At 37.5% G+C, this 22,068-nt stretch overlaps 1 protein-coding gene across 1 annotated transcript in view; it reads left to right on the plus strand.

Moving 5' to 3' along the window:
• USH2A (Usher syndrome 2A (autosomal recessive, mild)) overlaps positions 1–22,068 on the plus strand; it is a gene marked incomplete at both ends in the record, with an annotated part of 237,604 nt that overhangs the window by 209,466 nt on the left and 6,070 nt on the right. The window contains 6 exons of the mRNA XM_009070392.1: positions 586–708; positions 3,216–3,379; positions 5,462–5,671; positions 7,018–7,220; positions 8,982–9,094; positions 15,693–15,891. Coding sequence (XP_009068640.1) covers positions 586–708; positions 3,216–3,379; positions 5,462–5,671; positions 7,018–7,220; positions 8,982–9,094; positions 15,693–15,891 — 1,012 coding nt within the window. The remainder of the gene's footprint in view (positions 1–585; positions 709–3,215; positions 3,380–5,461; positions 5,672–7,017; positions 7,221–8,981; positions 9,095–15,692; positions 15,892–22,068) is intronic.

The raw sequence follows: 22,068 nt of genomic DNA on the forward strand, positions 1-22,068 counted from the left end.
GAATGTCTACCCAAATACAAAGATGCCTTGCTAAGGTCTCCAGATGGATTGAACAATTAACTCATTCTATGCCTGTTTTCACCTGTAATTTACACAGTAGTTATTTGCAAACACAAATTAAATACAAAGGCACACTTAAGTTACTATTGCTAGTAAAATAGTAATGGTAGTGCTACATGTTTCAGTACATTTGCAAGAAAGAGACATTGTCATTTCATATTTTGGAACAATCTGTGCATATTGTGCAAATCTGCATAAGACACTGTTACTGGGCTATCTGGACTTGATCTTCCTAGCATTTCCACAAAGTGTAAAATCTGTAAATCATTAAATAAACTCATTGTTTTTAAATGGAAGTGCTTGATTTTGCATTTTCAAAGTAGTTGTTTGGGTATTTTTTTAATACTTGAATATTTTAAATCACAAAACATTAAAAGGAATGTTTATCTCAGAAAGTTTACAGCTGTAAAAACAAAATAATGTGTGGCTTTAAAAAAAAAAACCTATGGGGTTTTTTTTTTTTTTTTTTTTGTGTAATAACATTAGTTGAGATAATCCTGGTGTTCTGCTTGTCTTTTGTGTTAGATATGAGCTCCTGAGACGTAAAATCCAGCAACCACTTGCATCAAATCCCCCTGAAGATTTAAATCTGTGGCACAATATTTACTCAGGAACTCAGTGGTTTTATGAAGATAAGGGTCTTAGCAGGTGAGATTACAAAAACTATAAAAACAAATGCTGGCATTTTGTATAGTGTATGTTTAATAGTTCAAAGTATTTCTTGTGTCTTTATGTAGTGAACATATTAATTATGTAATGAAATATTTTTTGTCATCATCTTTGGTATTAATCATTCTAATATGCAGGGATTTATTATTAGTCTGTCATTTGTGACTCATACATTGTTTTGCTCTGAAAAACAAATGGAAAGAATGATCTTGTGAAATTTAAGCATTGATATGTTCATGCAATCAAGCCATTGAGATTTATGTGTACATACACTCAACATACATTTTTGTGTTGTTAAAGTCATAGCACAGGCTGAATGCATATTTGAGAAGTCCTAGATGGGAAACATTTGAAACTTGGTTTCAGCAATGTTGCTTTTACCTGTTTTTATTGTGTTAGCTTCATCACAGTTGAATGCAGAGTGTTGAGAGTGAGGAAATGGAGTTTATAATGTTCCTCAGTATGTAACAGACCTACTGTGTGGTGCAGAGCAAGACACTTGCTCTTGATCCACCTTAGTTTCTGCATCTCAAAGTCAAGGCTACTGCTCCTTAAGACAAACATACACATCAAGAAATTGTAATGGAAGATTCAATGTGGATTCTGCATTGGATTTTTATAGGTAAAGTCCTGGGAAAGCCCTCATGGATGCTTTCAGGGTGTATGTGTTCTCTGCACTTGTCTGCTGGCATGCTTTATGGGGACTGCATGTCGATCATTGACCCTCAAATGTCTGTACTTTCCGTCTACTTAAAATTGTGGGACCATTTCTCCTGAGCACAGTGTGAACCAGGAGAATGTGACCTCTGCTCCTGTATTTTGTATAGTCTGAACCAAGACAAGGGCTAGTGACTCTGGCTTGTCATTGCCTATTTGCTGAAAGTCACTGCTCATTTCCATCTGTTGCAATAACTGATCATGGAGGTGTTCTTGTACCAAGCCTGCCCAAGTGGCCATTTCTTTCTTTCAACCACATTTGAAATTCTACATAGAGTCTCCTTTGGTTTTAGTTTAGCTCATTCCAGAGGTGCTGGCATGTGCAGAAGTTGCATTAGTAGTTCAGAGGGGGGAAAAGCATTCTGACTGGTCTGCAGTGACCTGTCATGAGGCACAATGAAATTTTGGGTTGAATGAGCTATGGCCAGAAAAGTGTGCCTAACTATTGGACACATCTGAACACTTCTTTTGGGGAGGGTTCTGCAGTCTGCAGCTATATTTTTGAAGTAAACAACTCAGGACGAGTTGTTTTTAACTGAAAGAAAATTCATATATCAGCATCTGTCTTCATTTATGTCATATGTTAACCGTGTTTCAGAATTACTGATTTCTAGCCAGCAAACTCCTTTTATATACATTGTTGAAAATATTGGTCCAAAAATGAATCTCACATTCACATCATTAAATTGCAAGAATTTCATTTTTTATTGCATGTGTGCTACAGTGTCCCAGAAAATACAACATGTTTGCAAGTAACAGAAAGTGCAGAGAGTGACATAAGATGTGTTCTGTATATTGTCATTGTTTGTCAGTGTTTATAGTTACAGTTGGAGCTAGTGAGTTCCCATTAATTTGCTTGCTTCTCAGTGGGACTGCTAAAGCTTAGCTTGTTTGAAATTCAGGATGCTGTAGTAAAGTGGCTAAAAAACAAGATAAATATAAAAAAGTAAAATAAAGTAAATATACAATGTGAGTTATTTTTGTACCAAAATCTCTAAATATTAGGCGTTTACTGCATCGCCCTTTATTGCGTTTATAGACATTTTTCCCAAATGTGCTGCAGCTTCAGTGAAAATTTGAACAAGATGATCCTGAGTTTCTGTGTCTGTACAGTTTAGTGTGAGGCTTTTAATGATGAAATTAAATTTGAGAGTATGAAATCCTACTTAAAATACATTAATATGCCATTTGATATAGAGAATAAATCATAGACTGACAGTCACTTGGTTTACTAAATGTGCATGTAGTATTTAATAAATCTGTGTAAGTGGAATATACATAGTTCTGAAGTAAATTGCTTTATTAAATGCATTTGCATTCCTAGGTGCTTTTTTTTGGATGTTTTTGTAGTGTAGAGTCCTGACTGTGTAGTGAATCACTTTTACAAATGAGATGCTGCAAGTTAAAATCAATGGGTTTCCCAAAAGAGGAAAAAAGCCTAATTTGATTAAATTCTGATCCAAATTTTGGCAGGTTGCCACCGCTGTAATTACATATTGAATTGAGCTGTAATCTCTCAACACCTCAGAAGCTACAACTATGAAGAAGTGAAATAATGTGTTTTATTTTCGTTGCCCTGTTAATCATGCTGAATTATTCCCCAAAAATAGATGCCTCTTACAAAGTCTTCATTGATGCACACCATGCAGCTGAATTTTTGTACAGGGGGAGAAGAAACAACAAAACTTTGGCACAGGCAGAAGGTTTACAGCAAATATTTTCTATGTCTGCATTTTTCGTTCCATTTAATTATTTTTAAAATGTCTTAGGTACACAACATATGAGTACAAGCTCATAGTGCACAACGAGGTGGGATATACATCAAGTGAAGCAGTGATAGCTACTACATTAGCAGGATTACCAGAGAAAGGAAGTATCCTCAATGCCCATGCTGTTAATCATACTGCTGTAGAAGTGGAATGGTCAAAACCAAGTAAGTGTCCTTAGTATTTATTCCAGTAACTAGATGTTAACCTGCCATCACTTATGTTAGTCTGCCTTGCTCTCATAGGAAACATAGTCCTTGTCTTGATTTATAATATACCTAAATGTCCTTGAAAGGAGAGGAAGGAAATAGGGAAAAAAAATGTGCACATTTTGCTATTCCTCACTCATGTTCATATTTATTATATGCTCTTTTTGCAGAATGGGAGTAGTGAAAGTGTAGAAATAGTTAGTGCAAACTCATGAGACATCTATAAAGCAGTACTACACAAAATCCTGTTGTCTCTGTGGTCTGTTTCATCTCTTTGTATAAAAAAGTTTACGTGTAGATTCCTTCACAATGAGAGGATCCCCTTTCTCTTTCTTTCTGCTCTGCTCCTTAAAATGAATTTAGCCAATTTCTCTAGTTGGTTTGCTAATACTGCAGTGGGGAATTTCTTCATGACTTACATGCAAATGATTTTGTAAGGACTGGGTGCTGAATTGCAACAAATGTAGTCTCTTTATTTTATAATTGCATGCCTGAAGTAAGCATGCTTATAAAAACTGACAAATGTAATAGATCTGAAGCAGCTCACTGAAGTTTCATTACCTTAGTAATCTAAACCCCTGACCTTCTAGATGTAGGTAATACAATCTGGTTTTATTTTCATTCATACCTTAGAAATTTCCTCTGTATATGTTTGTGAATGCAGAAGTTAACCTAGACAAGGCCATTCATTATTTGTAAACCTTATCATATTTTATTAATTGTTATGTGGCAACAAGCATATTAACTCTTTTGTATATCCATGGTTCTTTTTTTTTTTTTTCATTATATTAGGTTTCAAATTGTTTTCTTGCTTTCTGTGGGAACTTGGGAGCCCTTAACATAAGTTGCCTTGCTGTCTTTCTTTTCCCTACTGAAGGTTTCTGACTTCTAAGGATTTAGGACTTGTATCTGTATCACTTAACAATAGCATAGCATTCTTGATTAAGAGTTTCAATGACAAAACCTTGTATCTGAAAATGTGCTTTTGACTTTTATCAATGCTTTTTTCCCAGTGAGCTGAGTCCTGTTCAGTGGCATTGTGGGTCATCTAAAGCAGTATGTGTTAGTGCTTAAAGTTTTTGTCATAATTATTCTTTTCATCTTGATGCCTACTGGAAAAGCAGTTGCATTTGATCAGATCTGAACTTAAACTGTTTGACAAAGGACAGATAAGGTAACAGATGACATCTAAGTTGCTAAAATGGAGAAGTCTTGCCTGGAATCCTTGTTTATCCACCAGCTTATACCAATGAATGTCCTTCCCTGTGCAGCCAGAAAATTATACTGTTTTTTCTTCCTTTCTCTGGGAAAGCTAGTGCTGGGGAAAACACATTCTAGGAAGAAATGTGGGGATATGATTTTCTCCCCTTTAGATATATAATGCTTCTGAGTGTATTACAACTTTACAGGTAGATGATGCAATCATGCTTGTTCTAAAATAAAAACATAGCTTTTCATTGTCACTATGGACTAAAGGTCACCTATGTAAAGTCGAATGTAACTGGAATTTAAGGCATAGGCACTGGCCTCTTTTTCATGGTGAGAGGAATATCACAGGAATTGGGTTGGAGTGGTAGAGTAATGCTTGAAGGTAAGGGGCAGAAAGGGAAAAGATCTTTGAGGTTTCCATCTTACACTAGTGCCATAGAGCAGTCTGGTTTGCTCTCTTCCTTCAAAATCTGTGTGCAACTTGCTGTTGCAAGGCCTGCACATCAGTGCTAAGCAGTGGGTTTCAGCCATTTGTTTGCTTCACAGATTCCATTGTCATCGTGGGGATGTCTAGAGAAAGACAGTTTTCTCCGGTCTTGGATAGGATGATGAACAGTTAACAATTTTGGCAAGTTAGGAAGTGCAGTCTGCATCACTGCTTACAAGGGTGAAACTGGAGGCACTTGATGGAATCTTTCCTTTGTTGTTTTTTTTTAAATAAGTGTCTGCATAAAATTTGTTCTACACTTCACAATAAATATTGCTGATAAAAAACTTGCTGACTGAATATTTCCCAGTTGATATCCCAATGTTTTTTCTTTCTTTTCCTAGCACTACAGGATTTGCAAGGAGATGTTGTATATTATACTCTCTTCTTGAATTCCACTGATGAGAGAAGATCTCTAAGGATCCAGGCTGATGTAAACTCTATAGTCATTGGTGATTTGCATCCCAACACAGAGTATCAGATATTTTCTCAAGTTTTTAATGGAGTCCACAGCATCAACAGTGAAGCTGTACATGTGACTACCTCAGATGGAGGTTGGTTAGCAGCAAGTGTGGCTTGGCTTAAAATCTGAGAATGAAATTGATTGATTTTTGTTAGGGTTAAGATCAGTCATCCTTCCATTATAAAATTTCCGGTATAAAAGGAAAAAGGTCTAAAACGCTAAAATGCTTAAGTGCTGGTTGTCATCAAGTGGAGGATCAATAAATGGTCCCACTGAGAGAGAAGCAAAAGCTCTAATAGCAGATATTAACCCAGTTTGTTCTCATCTTTGCCTGCATATTCCTATCTGTGTGCACTAAGCTTGGAACTGAGTTCATATCAATAAATGGTGGAATTTAGAAACAATTAATGGTTCTTTTAAAAGATTTGCTCTGTGAAGCGACATGCTTTTGACATGACAGTCAGACACAGGGCCTTTCCAGTCACTAGAAACTCTAGGTGTAAGTTCAGCCTCTAAGAAAATTCTTTATAAGTCATTTCTATGCCAATGGGCAAGTGCAGGGTTGGGGGTGGAGGTTGAGGATAAAATAATAATAATAAAAAAATGTGCATCTGAAATGTGTTTGGAATGGTCTTTCTAATCTTTTTGTTTTACAAAGTCTCATTATAAACATTATAATATCATTACCTCAGAAGCAAGTGTTCCAGGTCATTAGCAAAGCAATTTAAGGGAGGATTCCATTTCCTTTCTCATGCCAAAGGTCAGCACCTTTTGTTTATAAAATAGAACTGATGATAAGGGCAATTTTTCACATGGTAAATATGGGTTCTTACGATAAAAATAGGTCTTCGCATGGTTATTTCTGACATGCTTAGAGACTTATGTAATTTAACACTAAGGAAGGTGTTGGGTTTTTTTAGTTTAAACTAAGTGTTAGACTTCATCATTATCTATAGTAATCAACATTCAAAACCATTTACATAATGACAGTGTTGCATACGGCTTCATATTGCTTCAGCTATAAGGCTGATAACGTCATGTTCCACCAGACATAAAGTATTTTGGTCTCAGGTTTTGCTTTAAAAGCAAATTTAATTATTTTTTTTAAGAATTAGGATTGGGGAGTCATAAAAATAATATTTGTACTTTGGCAGTGCAGATGGGTGAATAATTTATCATCATATCTCACTGGCCACATAGTACTGATGATTGACACTATGCTGCTGGTAAAAAGCATTTTACCATCAGCTCTCATGGTTTCTAACTGAGAGTATAATAAGCCAATTTACAGAAGACTACAGACTGTGATAACTTCATCAGAGGAAAGCAGATAAGCAGTGAACCCTTTGCTAAACCTAAATACTAATCTGCATTTGGTTAAACAAGTGCTTTTGCAGAGACAGCTGGAGTTTATTCAGTTTCTTCCTTTATTTCTAGAGCCTGAGGGCATGTTCCCTCCAGAGGTTGTCATCATCAACAGTACAGCTGTACGTGTCATCTGGACATCGCCTTCAAACCCGAATGGTGTTGTCACAGAGTACTCTGTCTATGTAAATAATAAGCAGTACAAGACTGGAATGAACGAGCCGGGGTCCTTTCTTTTAGCAGATTTGTCTCCATTCACCGTATATGATATACAGGTTAGAATATCTCTTCTGGGTTGTGCAGTACTCTTTAATTCTACTTATAGTGTTTGGATTTTCAAGCGGAATATTTTTTCATTAATGCCTTTATGTATATGAACACGTTTGCACTGATGGTTTTGTGCATCTACATACAAAGTATACATTTATTTTCAGCATATTTTGGTCTGTGTGCACTTTTCATAACACACATTTCCATTCTTTTTTCAAACAGTCAAAACTCCATTTACTTTCCCTTAATTGCTCTGTGCTTCAACGTTAGCAAAGCCCCACCATATATTACAAAAAGGCAAAGAGTCTACTCCTACTCATTAAAAGCAAATTGCAATTGTTTTAGAAACATCAGGCATGCATAATATATCAGCATAGAGATATAATGATGCTGCATTTGACACCCTTTTATCAATTTATTTTCCCTATCCTTCTGAGGAGGAAGTAGAGCTGATCGCTGAAATCATCATAGTACTTTTCATGTTGTTAATAAGTACAATATGTTTTCTTTGCTTTCCTTTCTGTATCTTTGCCCCTCTATTCACATATCTGCTGAAAGGCAAAATACTGTGTGCAGAAACATAATAATAATGAAAAGAATAAATAATACCTTTCTATCCTGAAAGTGTACTAATATATTCAAGTAATGCAGTTTGACACTTAATTGTAACTATTCCTGTCTATTTCATTCAGGTTTGGTTTGCATTATTATATATGACATGGGCTTAGTAGTACCATGTATACTTCGTTTTGAAAATTTGCATCCAGTTACTACATGCCATAAATAAACATCACAGACAGGCATACCATAACAGATTTCCATGTTCCAGCCCCTCTGAAGCAGCAAACCTCCATCCATGAATACACATATGACTTTCTGAATGCCACTTGGAAACACATTTGTCTTTTCTCAATAACAATGCAAATTCAGTGTACTGCCTCACTTACAGACTCTCTATATTAATTTACCATGGCCACCTTCTGTTGCTTGAGATGTTAATTATTCTACTCTTCTGCTCTGCTAGTATTTATACTGGACTTATATTTGCATCAGTGTGATAGGAAAACCCAAAATAAGGCTGCCTTAATTTTTTTGCCTTTTGATTATTTTTCTTCTTTGCCTGGAAACAATATTATCTTGGATGCATGTACATCTCACTGGTAATCTTGCTGCGTTATCTTTCATTTTTGTGATTTTCTATTTTGAGTAACTTCCCTGTTGACTATACAGAAACAATGTTACTATCCTTCTCTACCCATTTAACTTTGCCTCTGCTTAATCTTTAATGTTTTTATTTCTGTGACTTTTTTTATAACAAATTGTATAATTCCTATTTGCATTTTTCACATTTAGTTTCCAGAAGAGGCATGAAAGAACAGAAAATATTGATGAAAAATTATCCTTATTTTTATGTCAGAATATATGGTAGAAGTATAAAACTTACTCAAGGCCCCTAGTCAAAGCACATTTTTTTTGGTGTTGTATGAGTCTACTTATGCATGCAGAAAAACAAATTCACTGCAACTCTGTTGGTGATAATTTAATAGAAAACAACCATTAGTGCCAGAGGGTGGCATGTACCCTTGTCTTGAAAATGGTATGGGAAAATGCAATACAGTGCAGTGTATCTCTGGTAGATTCCTGGCTATATGGAATCTGTTAAATGGAAAGGAATAAAATTGTGGGTGAAGAGAAAGTCTAAACAAGTAGTGGAGCTGAAAAATTTCTGCAGCTGAGTATGTGAAACTCATGTTCTTCCTCATCAGATTGAAGCCTGCACAGTGTATGCCTGCGTGAGAAGCAATGGGACCCAGATTACAACTGTGGAAGATGAGCCAAAGCAGCTGTCAGCACCCATTATTCACATAATTGGCTCAAGGTACTGTGCTATAGGTGGCTTTTATATATCAGAGAGATTTGTAGCTGGAACAGGGACCAGAACGTAAGGTTGTCTTCTCAAAATTCAAGAAGGCACATAAAAGAATTCAGTATATACTTTGAAAACATTTTTAGGGGTTGTTATTTTTGGTCTTGGAGGTTTTTCACCCAAAGAGCAATTGAAGAAGTCTCATCCTTGGTTGATTGTATGTACCCATTTGGGTATCACTGTGCCGTGATAATAAATAAAGCATAAGTGGCAGTAGTTAAGAGAAGAAGTGTAGTGGAATGAAAATTATCACATTTTGCTGTCAGTTAAGCAGAGGAAGATTAATGCTCAGGGAGCAATGCGATGCTGATAATGGAAACTTAGAATAATTCTGAGTAAAAAAAAGTCACCTATCACAACAGTAAGAATTAGTAAGCTATCTTAAAAGGCATGTATATCTATGTCTCCTTGAACCACTGCAATCTGCCTAGCCACTACATCCGTGGGCATGGGCAAACTTCTTAATTGTAAATGGAGCATCAAATTTGCAGTCCTTAGAAGCAGCCGAATAGTACCTTATACAGTAGTTCTTTGGGAGTAAATGTTTTCCAAAGACAAAGGAAAGCTAAACTTGCTAACATGTTTTTCCACCAACAATAAAGCAGGTAACCTCCTATGTTTATGTTAGTGTTCCTGTGATTTCCCACTTCTGGTGGAGTATGCTTACTAGCAGTGTTTCTTACATCAAAAGAAAAAAATAATCTTTTTAAAAATAACAAAAATCTAGCATCTTCACCTTCGGAAATGGCGAGCAGAATGGTCTAGCTTCTCCAGCCTCTTATGGACTTTGGTTTGCTGTTTATCATTTCTACATTTTGCTTGAACTGAGCATTTGTCTCTGTATAAGGGTGAAATTAAGCTCGCTATTTTTCTGTCACACATACAGATACAGTCAAAGCTTGTTTGATGATAAGAACTCAATTCAGGATCTCATCTTTTGCCCTTGGCTTTAACTTATGTATGCCTTTGTCTGTATTGTCTGTACTGCAAACACTTATGCATGTTTCTGCTATTATATATAGACTAAATATGTCATAACATATGAATGCAAAAGGATCAAAAATGCCTTCCTACTTTATAATCTGCTCAGCCAGAAACAGACTGTTTCTACACTGCCTTTTCCTACATGTCATATTATCATCAGCTGTTCTTATATCCCAAAAGAATACTAACTACTGATCGATTGCCCGGACATGTCTGGCCGTGGCCTACATGTGCCCCGGGTAGTTCATTTATTTGCCACGGTGGATTTGCTAGAGTGGAATTTAATCAATAGCTAATTCATTAATTCTGGTCCTCGAGTATGTAGGGATTGTGCAGTATAAAAATGACTGGCTGGGTTCAGCTTTGATTGAAATATGACAAACACTACAGCTGACAGCTTCAGCAGGTGCTGGGCTGAATATGAATTTTGCTTATTTATCCTCCATAAAAGAAAAAGCTTGGGCAAAACTGAACAGTTTGTATGGACAAGAGAACATTTTAATACATATCTGTCATCAGGCAGAGAAAAAGGGAATTTCTAGAGTATAGGCTCAAGGGATACCTGAGATATAATACAGACTGAATAGTTTATTGTCTTTAATTGGAATCATGGTGTTTTTTCCTCTTCTGAATCAGTTTAGGGGGGCTGTATTATTGATGAGAATGCTGCAGGATAATGTCTTTGTAGCATTCACAAATAATCGTTTTAAAATTTGCCTCAAGGTGCTGCATGACAGAAATTATAATTTCACCCACCAACTTGGAAGTCTTTCTGATAGCAGCTCCATCCACACTGTTCTAATGAAGGTTATACCACCAGAGCCATTATAAATACCTTACTTTTCCACCCCTTACAGTTAATAACTCAGCTTCAGGCTGAAACTTGGCACAAAAGGTCGCAGTCCTGAAATTATTTTATAATGCCAAACTTCAAATAGAAAACAGTATGGGACTCATTCCTGAAGTCCCAAATCAGGTTCTGGTTTGTTATGTTTCTTGCCTGCATTTAGGGTTTTATGTGGGGGGAGGTGGAGAGGTTGTATTGGCCATGATTAGATAGAAACAAATGCAATTGGAATCAAGTATGTTTTTTTTTTTTCTTTTTTAATCAGGACCTCAGGATTTGAGTCTATAGAGAAAAGTATTTTAGTGCACAGTTTAGAAAGTTCTCTGAGTACTGCATGCATGTGGGTGCTGACTTAAAGTTTGTGTAGTGCACTAAATTCTCATGCTGTGCTGGAAAATACTTCATTCCCCTTTGGTTTTTTTTCCTAATATCAATAATTAGTAGTAGATTTGTTCCCTTCAGAAGACCGAGGCGCAATGCAGATGAACCCTGCCAGCAATTCTGTTCAGTGCTTAATTCAAAGATTGATGGCTCAGAAAACACCATGTGGCATAATCTAGGGAAAATCCTTCATGGCTTCATGAAGACAGAGAGGGCCCTTTAAACACCTTGGGGGGAACCAGAAATCCTGGTCAGGGTATAATAGAAAACTCAAAGAAGACAAGGCCATGGGAGAAAAGCTAGGTGAATTCTTTGGTATGGTGTTCAGTATGATAAGACAGGAGGTTTCCATATGAGGTGCTGCTTGTGACTGATTGAGCTAGAGGAATTATTTCAAAATAACCTTTTAGTGAGAAGGATTTTAGAACAAATGGATAAAACATAGCAACAAATTATTTGGATGATGATCTTTGCTCATGAGGTCTAAAGGAGATCAAATATGAAAGTGTCCAACTGCTGTTCTGTGTAAAATATCCTTCAAATTAGTCTCAGTGCTGAACAAATGGAGTATGAATCACAGAATATTCAGAGCTGGAAGGGACCGATGAGGATCATTGAGTCCACCTCTTGGCTCTGCACAGGACATCCCAAGAATCACACCATGTGCCTGAGAGCATTGTCCAAATGCTTCTTGAACTCTGTCAGGGTTGATGCTGTGACCACTTCTCTGGGGAGCGGAGCCTAGTGCCCAACCACACTGTGGGTGAAGCATCTTTTCCTAATATCCCACCTAACCCTACCAGGACAGAGCTTCAGGCCATTCCATTGAGTTCTGTCACTGATTGCCAGAGAATAGAGATCAGTGCCTGCCCCTCCTCTACTTCCCCTCATGAGGAAGTTGTATACAGTGATGAGGTCTCACCCGTGAGAAAATGTAGTGCAGATTTCTCCAAGGGGATATGGGGAACTAAAGACCAGTAAGTCTGATTTTCCGTAGCGGGAAAATGGGTGGAAATTAAAAAAAGTCACAGGGATTCCTAACTATGTGCTTAAATACAAAACACTAGGGAAGGTTGTTGTGGAGTCACATCCACTCAACATATGGTGAGCAAAACACAAAGATTTCTCACATATGCTTAGTTTTATAACATTTTTCCCTATAGTGTTCAAGACAGTGTTCCCATAGAGGACACCTGATTCCTCTCCCTCCTTTCGTAATGGGAAAAACAAAGCACTGAAAGGTTTTTCTAAGAACTTTCTAGCAACAACAGAAGCATGATGCCATTTATCAGACTGCCTGTGCTGTACTCTCTAATTATGTCAGCCCTGCAGTCCACGATGCTGCAGGTAGTTAATTCCTGTGCAATAATGCTGGAGCAGTTGCTCAGTATGTGTGATCTCCTGATGAGGGAAGTATTTTACCCACTAGTTATTAATAACAACAGTCTTCCCTATCTTAAGAATGTCCAGTGAATTTTGTGATTTTGTTTTAATTCCAGCTCTTGAAATTGTCATTGAATTTTTTAAATTTAACCCTTGTATTTGAGGAGACTAACACAAGATTCGTTCTCAACATTCTAAAGTAAGGCCTTTTTATAGTCTTAATCTTCTTGGTTAAGCCTTGCTCTGTTTCACCAAAAGCAAATGCACCTTCATTGTTCTTTATCTCCTGGAAGTGCTGCAGTGCCTCATGGACCTTGTAGTCTGAAGTAGATTGTTTCTGTGAACCTGGTTAGGCTGCCATGTCTGCTTCAGTATTGTCACCACATTGACAGTAGTCACAGAAGGGATTCATCCAGCATTGGAACTATCATAAATGGCAGACACTTGAAGTGTTCCCTGGGCAGACAAGGATTATACTTCACATGTGAAGTGTTTGTATGCCTAGAATTTGTAAGTCTGCTTCTGTAGGTCAGGCTGTGGGCACTTACTAGCAGAGACACAACTCCAGTTTATCGGAGAGGGAGTGACTAGGGGATGAAGAGGGACAGGCTCTGCCCCCATGTTTCTGCAGCTGTATCAAATGCACCATGCACGATACAGCTGGCTGCAGATTAAAGTGCCCATTGTGTCCCATTAAATCTGCACCTGCTCAAGAAGGTTTTCAGCTCAGCCTGAGGTATTTCTTCAGATGAGGGAGTCCAAAAGCATCTGCAGTCCCATGAAAACCCTGCTGTTCATTTTTAAACTGAGATATGCACTGTTCTTCCTGTGTTGCCACAATTTGCCATGGCAAACATCAGAAGGTGCAGACATAACTAAAACATCCATAAAATTGTGAAGGAGTCTGCTTATCTGCGAGTGGCTATTGGAAGGTCATACTGAGTTTTACTCTTTTGTTGGCACTGGCCAGTGAACTCCCATGCCACACAATTTCCTTGTGCAGCTGCAGTTTTGCACAGTACCAGGATATGTCCACCCTGAGATGTGCATGTCTCAATTGAATAATTTGAAATTATGTTGGAGATAAATATTGCTAGAAAAAAATGCAAAAAAACCTGGCACAAGACTTTGAAAATATACCCTTGAGGATCTGAATGAAGCTTTCAGAAAGCAAATCATTCAAAAATATGACTGGGAATGCTTTCTTTGCTCCTGTGACCTATTCTATGCAAAGACCAGGAGAGAGTTATAATGGCATTTATAAAGGTTAAAGTACTACCCTTCTTTTCCTTTTCTTTTTTTCTTTTTTTTCCTTTTTTTTTTTCCTGACGTTCGTACAATATATTTTCCTGCTTTTACATTTTTAGGTTAGATCCTGAAACATTATTTAAATGTGGATGAGTGTATTCATGCAAGTATGTGTTCATCTGTATGTGGTAGAATATGTAGAGAATAGAAAATAGCAATGGATGGAATATGGAATTAATTCTATGGATCAGATGAAGACCTTGGAATGATCATGGTTACTCCACAAGTCACCTATGAAGTTATTCCCTCATAGGTGACATTAATTCCTGCAAAGGCTTCTTGCTGTGTGTATACTTCTGTTCATACCTCAAGGAAGTGAAATAATAGTTCACTTATTTTTATTCTGTTAAGATGTCAAAGTTTATCTCAGCAGCTGCTGTTTCACTGTAGCATTTTCACTTTAAATTAATGATAATTTCTGATGTCACTGGCATTCTGACAGTGGCTGTGTAATTGGGACATGGAGATTAAAAAGAAGTACCTGGAGCCTAAGTATTTACTATGCAATGTTGTCAGTCCTGCTATTGATCTGCATATAGCATTGGAAGCTCTTTCTCTCTACCCAAAGAGAGTCACAGTGAAGGAAATTTGTGTCTTATGCAACACTTAATGGTGATTATACAAGAAATGAAGTGTTCATTTGAAATACCAATGTAAAATTTGTATTTTTGTTTCAAATGCACCTTTTCTATTTATTTATTGTAATAGTGTGTGAGATTTTGGAGCGAATAGCTACATTTTACTACACATTTTTAGTAGTGATAGGCATGCTATAGTTTAACGTGGTTTTTCCTATAATATATTTTCTTCCTTAAACTGGTGATGGTCTGATATGAAACCTGAAATCAACAACAGGATTTTGTTTTACAATCTTTGTGGGCTGCTGCAATCATGCTTTTGCATTGTTACAAGTCTTGAGTCTTAGTTGTGATAAATACTTCCATTTTTTACTTCTAATTTTATGTCAATTAAAATATATAAGTACAGAAGGGAATTAGTGCTTACTGATGTTGCAGTGGGTTCTTCCTTTTCATTTTTTGCTGAAGAACACATTGCAAATCAGCACACATTTTTTTTCCTTTTTTTTTTAAAGCAGGGAAAAAGCAAGATGAATGCAAACCTGTTCTAAAGGGTGACTGTCAACAGCAGAGAGGTATAGGGATGGTCTTTTGCCCCTGCCCATCCTCTACCAGGTTCCTATCTGAGAATGGAGCAACCACACCAGCCCTGACAAAAGTTCTTGTATGCCTTTGCTATTGGGCAAGGAGAGCTATACTCCATCCTTTCTCCTGCCACTGAAATGAAATGAGTTACAAGCTAGAAAGTTTATCACACATAAGTTTCCAGAAGTAGGAATGATATGTCATTTAAATAGCAGCTTTTAAGGACTTTGATTACACATGTGATTTGCTTTCATGTAGTATTAGCATATATTGACAGTTTTGAAAAACTTTCGCACCTTTGGTTATTAAAGTATCTGTGAAATTCATCATCCAAAAGAATGTTTTGGATATTTAAAAATGTTTTGCTCCTTGTGAACTAGTATAAAATGGAACTACTGTATGCTAATCATTTAAGGTATGTAGCTATAGAGGTATAAATACTTCAAAAAAATATAACAGATGTTGATTGATTTTCTTATTGTAGATCTCTTAGAATCAACTGGGCATCACCAGAACAGCCAAATGGCATTATCCTAGGATATGAACTCTTACGTAAAGCATGGCAGAAGTGTACCTCATCAAAGACTCCAAGGAGCAGCAAAAGTAACAGAATGTGCATCTCATTAGAATGTAAAAAGCATGAAAATATCTGTGGAGAAATGTGTTATCATCCAGAGTTGAAGGTACATGTATATTCTAAAGTTAACTATGCAATGAAAAATAAATACTTTTAGGAATAAAGATGTGTAAACCAGACCTCTTTAGTTATCAGAGGAAAGGAAGAGGAGGGTTCTGCTTCTTTTGATATTTCTAAATCAAGACTCTGATGCATATCTTGAAACTTTTAAAAATCAAATATGGATGTTTGAGGTCAGTACAGAGACAGCTGTGTGTGAGAGTCAGCTAATGACAAGTGATTCTGTTGGTTTAGGTCTATGTTTTTTGACTTTATTTCTCCTTTCAGAATAAGTGAACTGGTAAGCATTTATGAATGTGGTTGTTTGGTTTGGAGCAATAGTGCAGTTTTGAAGTGAATCCTCAGATTGTTTTAATTTATTATATGCTTATTCAGGGTAGAAGTCATTTTAACACATGAGAACTAAATTCCTTGCACAGAAAGCTAAGCCAGAACCTATGTTTCAAAACTCCTTCAAATACATTCTGAAGCATCCATCAACTCTGGATGGGGACTTTAGATTCCCAACCAGTCTGTGGACCACCTCACTTCACAAGGATGTGTCTGAAGTTTATTCCCTTCAGGAAGCTTTGCTCCACATGCATAGTGCATATGTTCATCCCAGGAAATCAGGCTATATGTAAATATCACAAGCCACATATAACCGAAGTTTGAGGAATGTCACTACCAAACTCTTGAGTCCACTGACACCACCCCATTGTGACAAATTACATGGTGGATATACATATATGTATATAGACCTCTGTATGTAATTTTGCATCCTACTTGGGGCAATTGACACTAAACTGGGGGGAGCTGTCAACTCCCTTGAAGGCAGAGAGGCCCCACAGAGAGACCTAGATTAATAAGAGGCCTGGGCATTCACCAGCCAAATGAAGTTTAACAGAGGCAGATGCTGGATTCTGCATCTGGGACGGGGCAACCCTGGCTGTACATGCAGACTGGGGAACGAGATGCTGGAGAGAAGTGCCATGGAAAGGGACCTGGGGGTCCTGGTAGATGGCAAGTTGAATATGAGTCAGCAGTGTGCCCTGGCAGCCAAAAGGCACTGGTCTATTCTCTTTGATGGCCAGCAACAGGAGGACCCTAGGGAATGACGTGAAACTGTGTCAGTGGAGGTTTATTAGGAATAAACCTATTTGGGTAGCAGGAAAAGTTTCTTAATCCAGAGCATTGTTGGGCACTGGAGCAAGCTCCCCAGGGGAGTGGTCATAGCACCAAGCCTGCCAGAGTTCAAGGAACACTTTTGGTGTTCTGGCAGGGCCAGGGGTTGGACTTGATGAACTTGTGGGTCCCTTTCAACTCAGGATATGCTATGATTCAAACAGTTTTGCTCAGCTACATGCCATCATAGAATCAACCAGGTTGGAAAAGACCTCCAACATCATTGAGTCCAACCCTACCGTGGTTACTAGACCATGGTGCTAAGTGCCACATCCAGTCTAATCTTGAAAACCTCCAGGGATGGTGAATCTACCACCTCATTGGAATGGACTGCCAGGACCGTTGGTAAATGATGGTGAGCAGCTTGTTGAACTCTTCTGCCAGCTCCCTCATCACTCTGGGATGGATCCCATCCGGTCCCATGGACTTGTGAGGATCCAAGCGGCTAAGCAGATCTCTAATCATTTCCTCTCAGATGCTTTGTCAGCTCAAGTATTCATTTGGGTATCTGTGGAGCACATGATGGCAGTTCATATGGCTCCTTTGGCATAAAATGATTGCATTGCACTGCTTAAAGGCCCCAGGAAATTTCTAGTTGTATACAGAATTTGAAAAACACCAGCAAAACTATAGAGCTTCTCTCTGTGTGAGGAATCATTCCTCAAATCCTGTATGGCAAATAGTGGTTATTAACGTGACTTGCTGGGGATTTTTTTCCCACTTGAATTCTTCCTTGACTAAATGCTTAATGACCAAATACTCCAGTAGAGAAAATCTATTTGGATTCAGCTACAAGTGGGTAGCTGTTACATGACAATGATGAGCAACTCTGAATGGGATCTATTGTGATTTGTCAGGTGCATTTTTAAATTATGGCTATTTTCAGGTTAATCTTCATATGAGTTCCTGTTTAGGAGTAAGATCAATAGCATAGCAGGAGTCTGTAATGGTTTTTATTGACAAATGAGATAGAAAACTCTTAGTTTGAAAGTAAGATTTAATGTCATGAAATAGTGTCTCTATTTGTCAAAGATATCATCACATGTTCTGTGACTAAAGAAAACAATATGTATTCACAAGATTCTCTGTCAGACAAGACAGTAATTAAGGGAGTGAGTTATTTGAGGGGTTCAAATCAAAATATAAATTATACCCTCCAACACAGCTTTAGCTTATGAGTTCCCTTGAAAACAGTACTATACTAAACCTAAGTATTTCTGACATCTTCTAAGTGAGTTATGGACAGCCCTTTGTTCTAAAAGGTAGAAGTATTTATTCCTGGTTTTTGGCATGGTAGACTTTTAATAGATCTTTGCATGTATATGAATTATATTTATATTATATTAGTTTTAGAAGTTTTCTCCTCTGATTGTATTTTTTCTCCTTTGTACTTTTATGGTAACTTTGAGCTTGGAGTGTGTTCATTTATTTTTATAGCTTCATGACTTTCTAATTTTTCTAATTAATTTTGCATTACTTTATTCTAATGGTTCTCAGAGACTGTGGCTACCAGTGGGTGCTATTTGTTAAGTAAGGGATATATAATAAATGACTGGGAGGTCCACAGGAAACTAGAGCACTCCTACATAACATGATATGGGAGTAATTTTTGTGGGTGAATTGATTAAAATTCCCCTCCCAGTTCTTTGTCTGGTTTGCTATACATATCTGCACTAGCCATCCAAAATGTCTGTAAGAGATAACTACAGAGATCTTGGTATGTCTGTGTTCCTTTTAAACTGGTGTACATGACAGCATATAAGACCTTATGTGGCAGTCCTCTCTCACACTTTTAGAGCATTCATTGTCAGTCATGCCAGTGATAATGCTGAAGCCTTTATGCTAGTATTTGTGGTCCTTGGGTTTGACAGTCTACTGGACAGAAGAGAAGAAAAGCAACTCTGACCAGTTTACACTTGTTCTGAAGAAAGCCTCTTGTCACAATGCAGGCTGCACTTCATAGAACCATAGAATGTTTGGCGTTGGAAGGGACTTTAAAGACCATCTAATTCCAATCCCCCCTGCTGTGGGCAATCACATCTTCCACTAGACCAGTTTGATCAAGGCCCCATCCAACATGATCTATTCACCATACATTAGTTGTATAGCCAAATGCAAAGATATGCCACTGAAAATTAAATGCTGAGCAGCTTAAGTAATGTGCAAATCCAGAATAATAAACAAGTTTTTTTTTCATTTGACATCAATAAAAGCAGACAGTTGTATATATGTAGTTCTGATAAACAGATAGGTTATGGCGTTCTCACTTTTGCTCAAGTCACTTATTGCATCTTGTATAAAGGACAAAATGGATCTAATTTCCCTCTTACAATTTACTTGAATTTGTAAGTATAAAGTGAGAGGAAAAGTAGGCCTTTTGTACATAAATTATTTGGAGATATGTCTTTGGTTATTTATTAATCTTTCTGTATGGATTTATGGATTGCATTTGGCATCATCAGCTTACTGTTGTAAGGCACTGCAGAAAAAGAGGGATTTTTTATAATTCAGCTACACAAGGGATCACCAAAATATAAGCCACTCCATCTATAGAAACCAAAGTGTTTCAGTAAAAGAAACACAAGGGTGTATTTTCGGTGTGCAGCAGAGGCTCTTCATCTAATGCTGTCTGAGTTGGGTCCAGCTAAGTAGCATAGCTATATCAGAAAGGCAGTGTGAAACAGCCCAGGTGCAAGGCTGCACTGCTATGCATGTGCTGCCTTTGGGATCCAGGTTAGTATCTTTGCTTAGCACTGTGCTGTTCAAATAAACCAACTTGCTCAGAGCTGCCTTGGGAATCTCTAAAAGAGCAAATGACCTTTTCACTATGAGGGACATGTGTACATGCACATTCATGGGCTCATGCAGGCCTGATATTAAGCCCAGTGAAGACTAAACATTCCTGCCATCCTAAATAATCTTGCCATCAGATCCCTACTTCCTCTTTCTAGTTGTTATCCAGTCTTCTGCTTCGATGCTAGGAATCTTTGTTATTTTAACTAAAGTGAATACATGCTGTGCCTGGTATGCTTACCCTGTTGTTTAATCAGACTTGGATGGATTTATAATTCTTGAGCATGGAAGGAATTTAGAAAGATTTTTCTGTGTGTTTTTTTGTGGAAAAGCTGAGAATACACTTATATTGAATTTTGCCAGCTGCCAGGAGGATCCCTGTGTCCTGTGAATCTTTTACAGCAACAGACCTGTGCTGCTTGGGTATTCCCAAGCTGCTAAAATTATCAGTCTTTTTCTAGCTGTTTTCAGAGAGATGGTATCCATAACTACCCATATTTGAAGTCTCAAAACAGACATCAGCTTCCAGAGCACATACCATGAGATCTGCAGAGGTACTTCAATTAACAAGGGAGTGTGTCCAAGCTTCACACATGAGGGAGCATAATCTCAGTACGAATGGGGAAGGCATTCCTCCATTATCCACATAGCTACCAAACTGTTCTTCTGTTGTTACTGGCATCCTGAGGTGAACTTTGAAAATAATGAGACAGGTACAATAAAAATGTAACTAAAATAGTGGCATAAAGCCTAATGATTTCTGTACACTTCGGATCACGAGTATGAACGTCAGTGGTTAAAAGGGTCCTGACTGAAGGTGTTAATATAGCTTCAACACTTTTTATTTTCAGTTGTAACAAACTGTATAAATCTGCAGTTAATGAACTAATCAAATATAACTGACATTACTAGGAAGTACAGGCTTACCCCTTTACTCATCATAATGAACATGCCATTTGTTAAAAACACCAGCAGGATTCTTCTTTTTAAGGTCAGGAGCAATAAAACAGTGGCTTGATAGCTAACCTCAAAAGCACAATTTTCAGAAGTGAAAACTAACATGTCTTGACACTGGTGAAGGATATTCCATCAATATTTATGTAAAATTTACTGTTAATGCTAGCAATTTTGTACAAATTCTTTTCAAGTTCTTTCAGACTTAGAGAACCTTTAAAAAGATTACACTCTTGTTGTAACATACCTGAAAGAAAGGAAATGAAACTCACTTTGGGAAGACAATATACAGTGATTTGTAACAGCATAACAATAATTTCTGCTCACGGATTTTAGATCTAAGGCTGTATCAATTACCAAAAGAGAACAACAGTTTGAGAAATGGATGAGTAAGTGTACTTAGCTAAAAAGGATGTCTGTATAGATTCAGAGATAATTTAAGTAAAAAAGAAGGAGTCTTGCTAATTTAAAATATTCCCTCTCACATGAGAACATGATAGGTCAATCATTACTCTGGTGTTTGCTCCACAGGCAGAAATTTTTAATGAACTCCTGTAGCTAATAGGAATTCCTGAGAGTGTTTTGTGAATTGCTATTTCACAAAGTGGCTCTGGCAGCAAGCGTTTGACAAGAAGGATAAACATGGCTGCCTAGCACATCTGTTTATTTGAGTAAATCAGTCCTAGCTCAACTGGCATGTGTCCATAAGGCCAGATAATATCCTTCTGCAAAGTCTTCAGCAAGCAGAGGGATCAGGGATGACACAATTGTAATTAAAAGAGAGTTGCATAGATAAGTTCGGAGTATTTTTAAGAATTGTTAAAATATCGTGTAATCCTGCCTGCCAGGTTTGATATCTAGTTACCCTGTGCTAATGTCACAGCTGACTGGGCCTTTTCTGGGTATTGTAATAAGCTTCTCTTTGTGCCCAACCCCTCCCAGTCCCTGTGCTCCTGGGCCACAGTCCCTCTGGGCTTGTGTGGGCAGATAACTATAGGATAGATTCTCGAGTAACTCGGTCTACTGGTATTTTTAAGGGCTCCCATGACAGCTAAGGATGAACATCTTGTATCATCTCCATAGACAGTAAAGATCTTTTGGTTACCAAGCGTATGTTGAGCATTCAACCCTCTGTATGAGGGTGAGATCTCCAACCTGCCTAAAATGTTATTGACACTGTATCGGTTCTCTATGAGGCTTCTACTTTCATATACATAATAACATAATCCAGTGAGGACTGTCATGCTTAGAT

The sequence above is a fragment of the Acanthisitta chloris genome, unplaced genomic scaffold (assembly GCF_000695815.1).
Source record: "Acanthisitta chloris isolate BGI_N310 unplaced genomic scaffold, ASM69581v1 scaffold82, whole genome shotgun sequence".
NCBI classification, from domain to species: Eukaryota; Metazoa; Chordata; class Aves; order Passeriformes; family Acanthisittidae; genus Acanthisitta; species Acanthisitta chloris.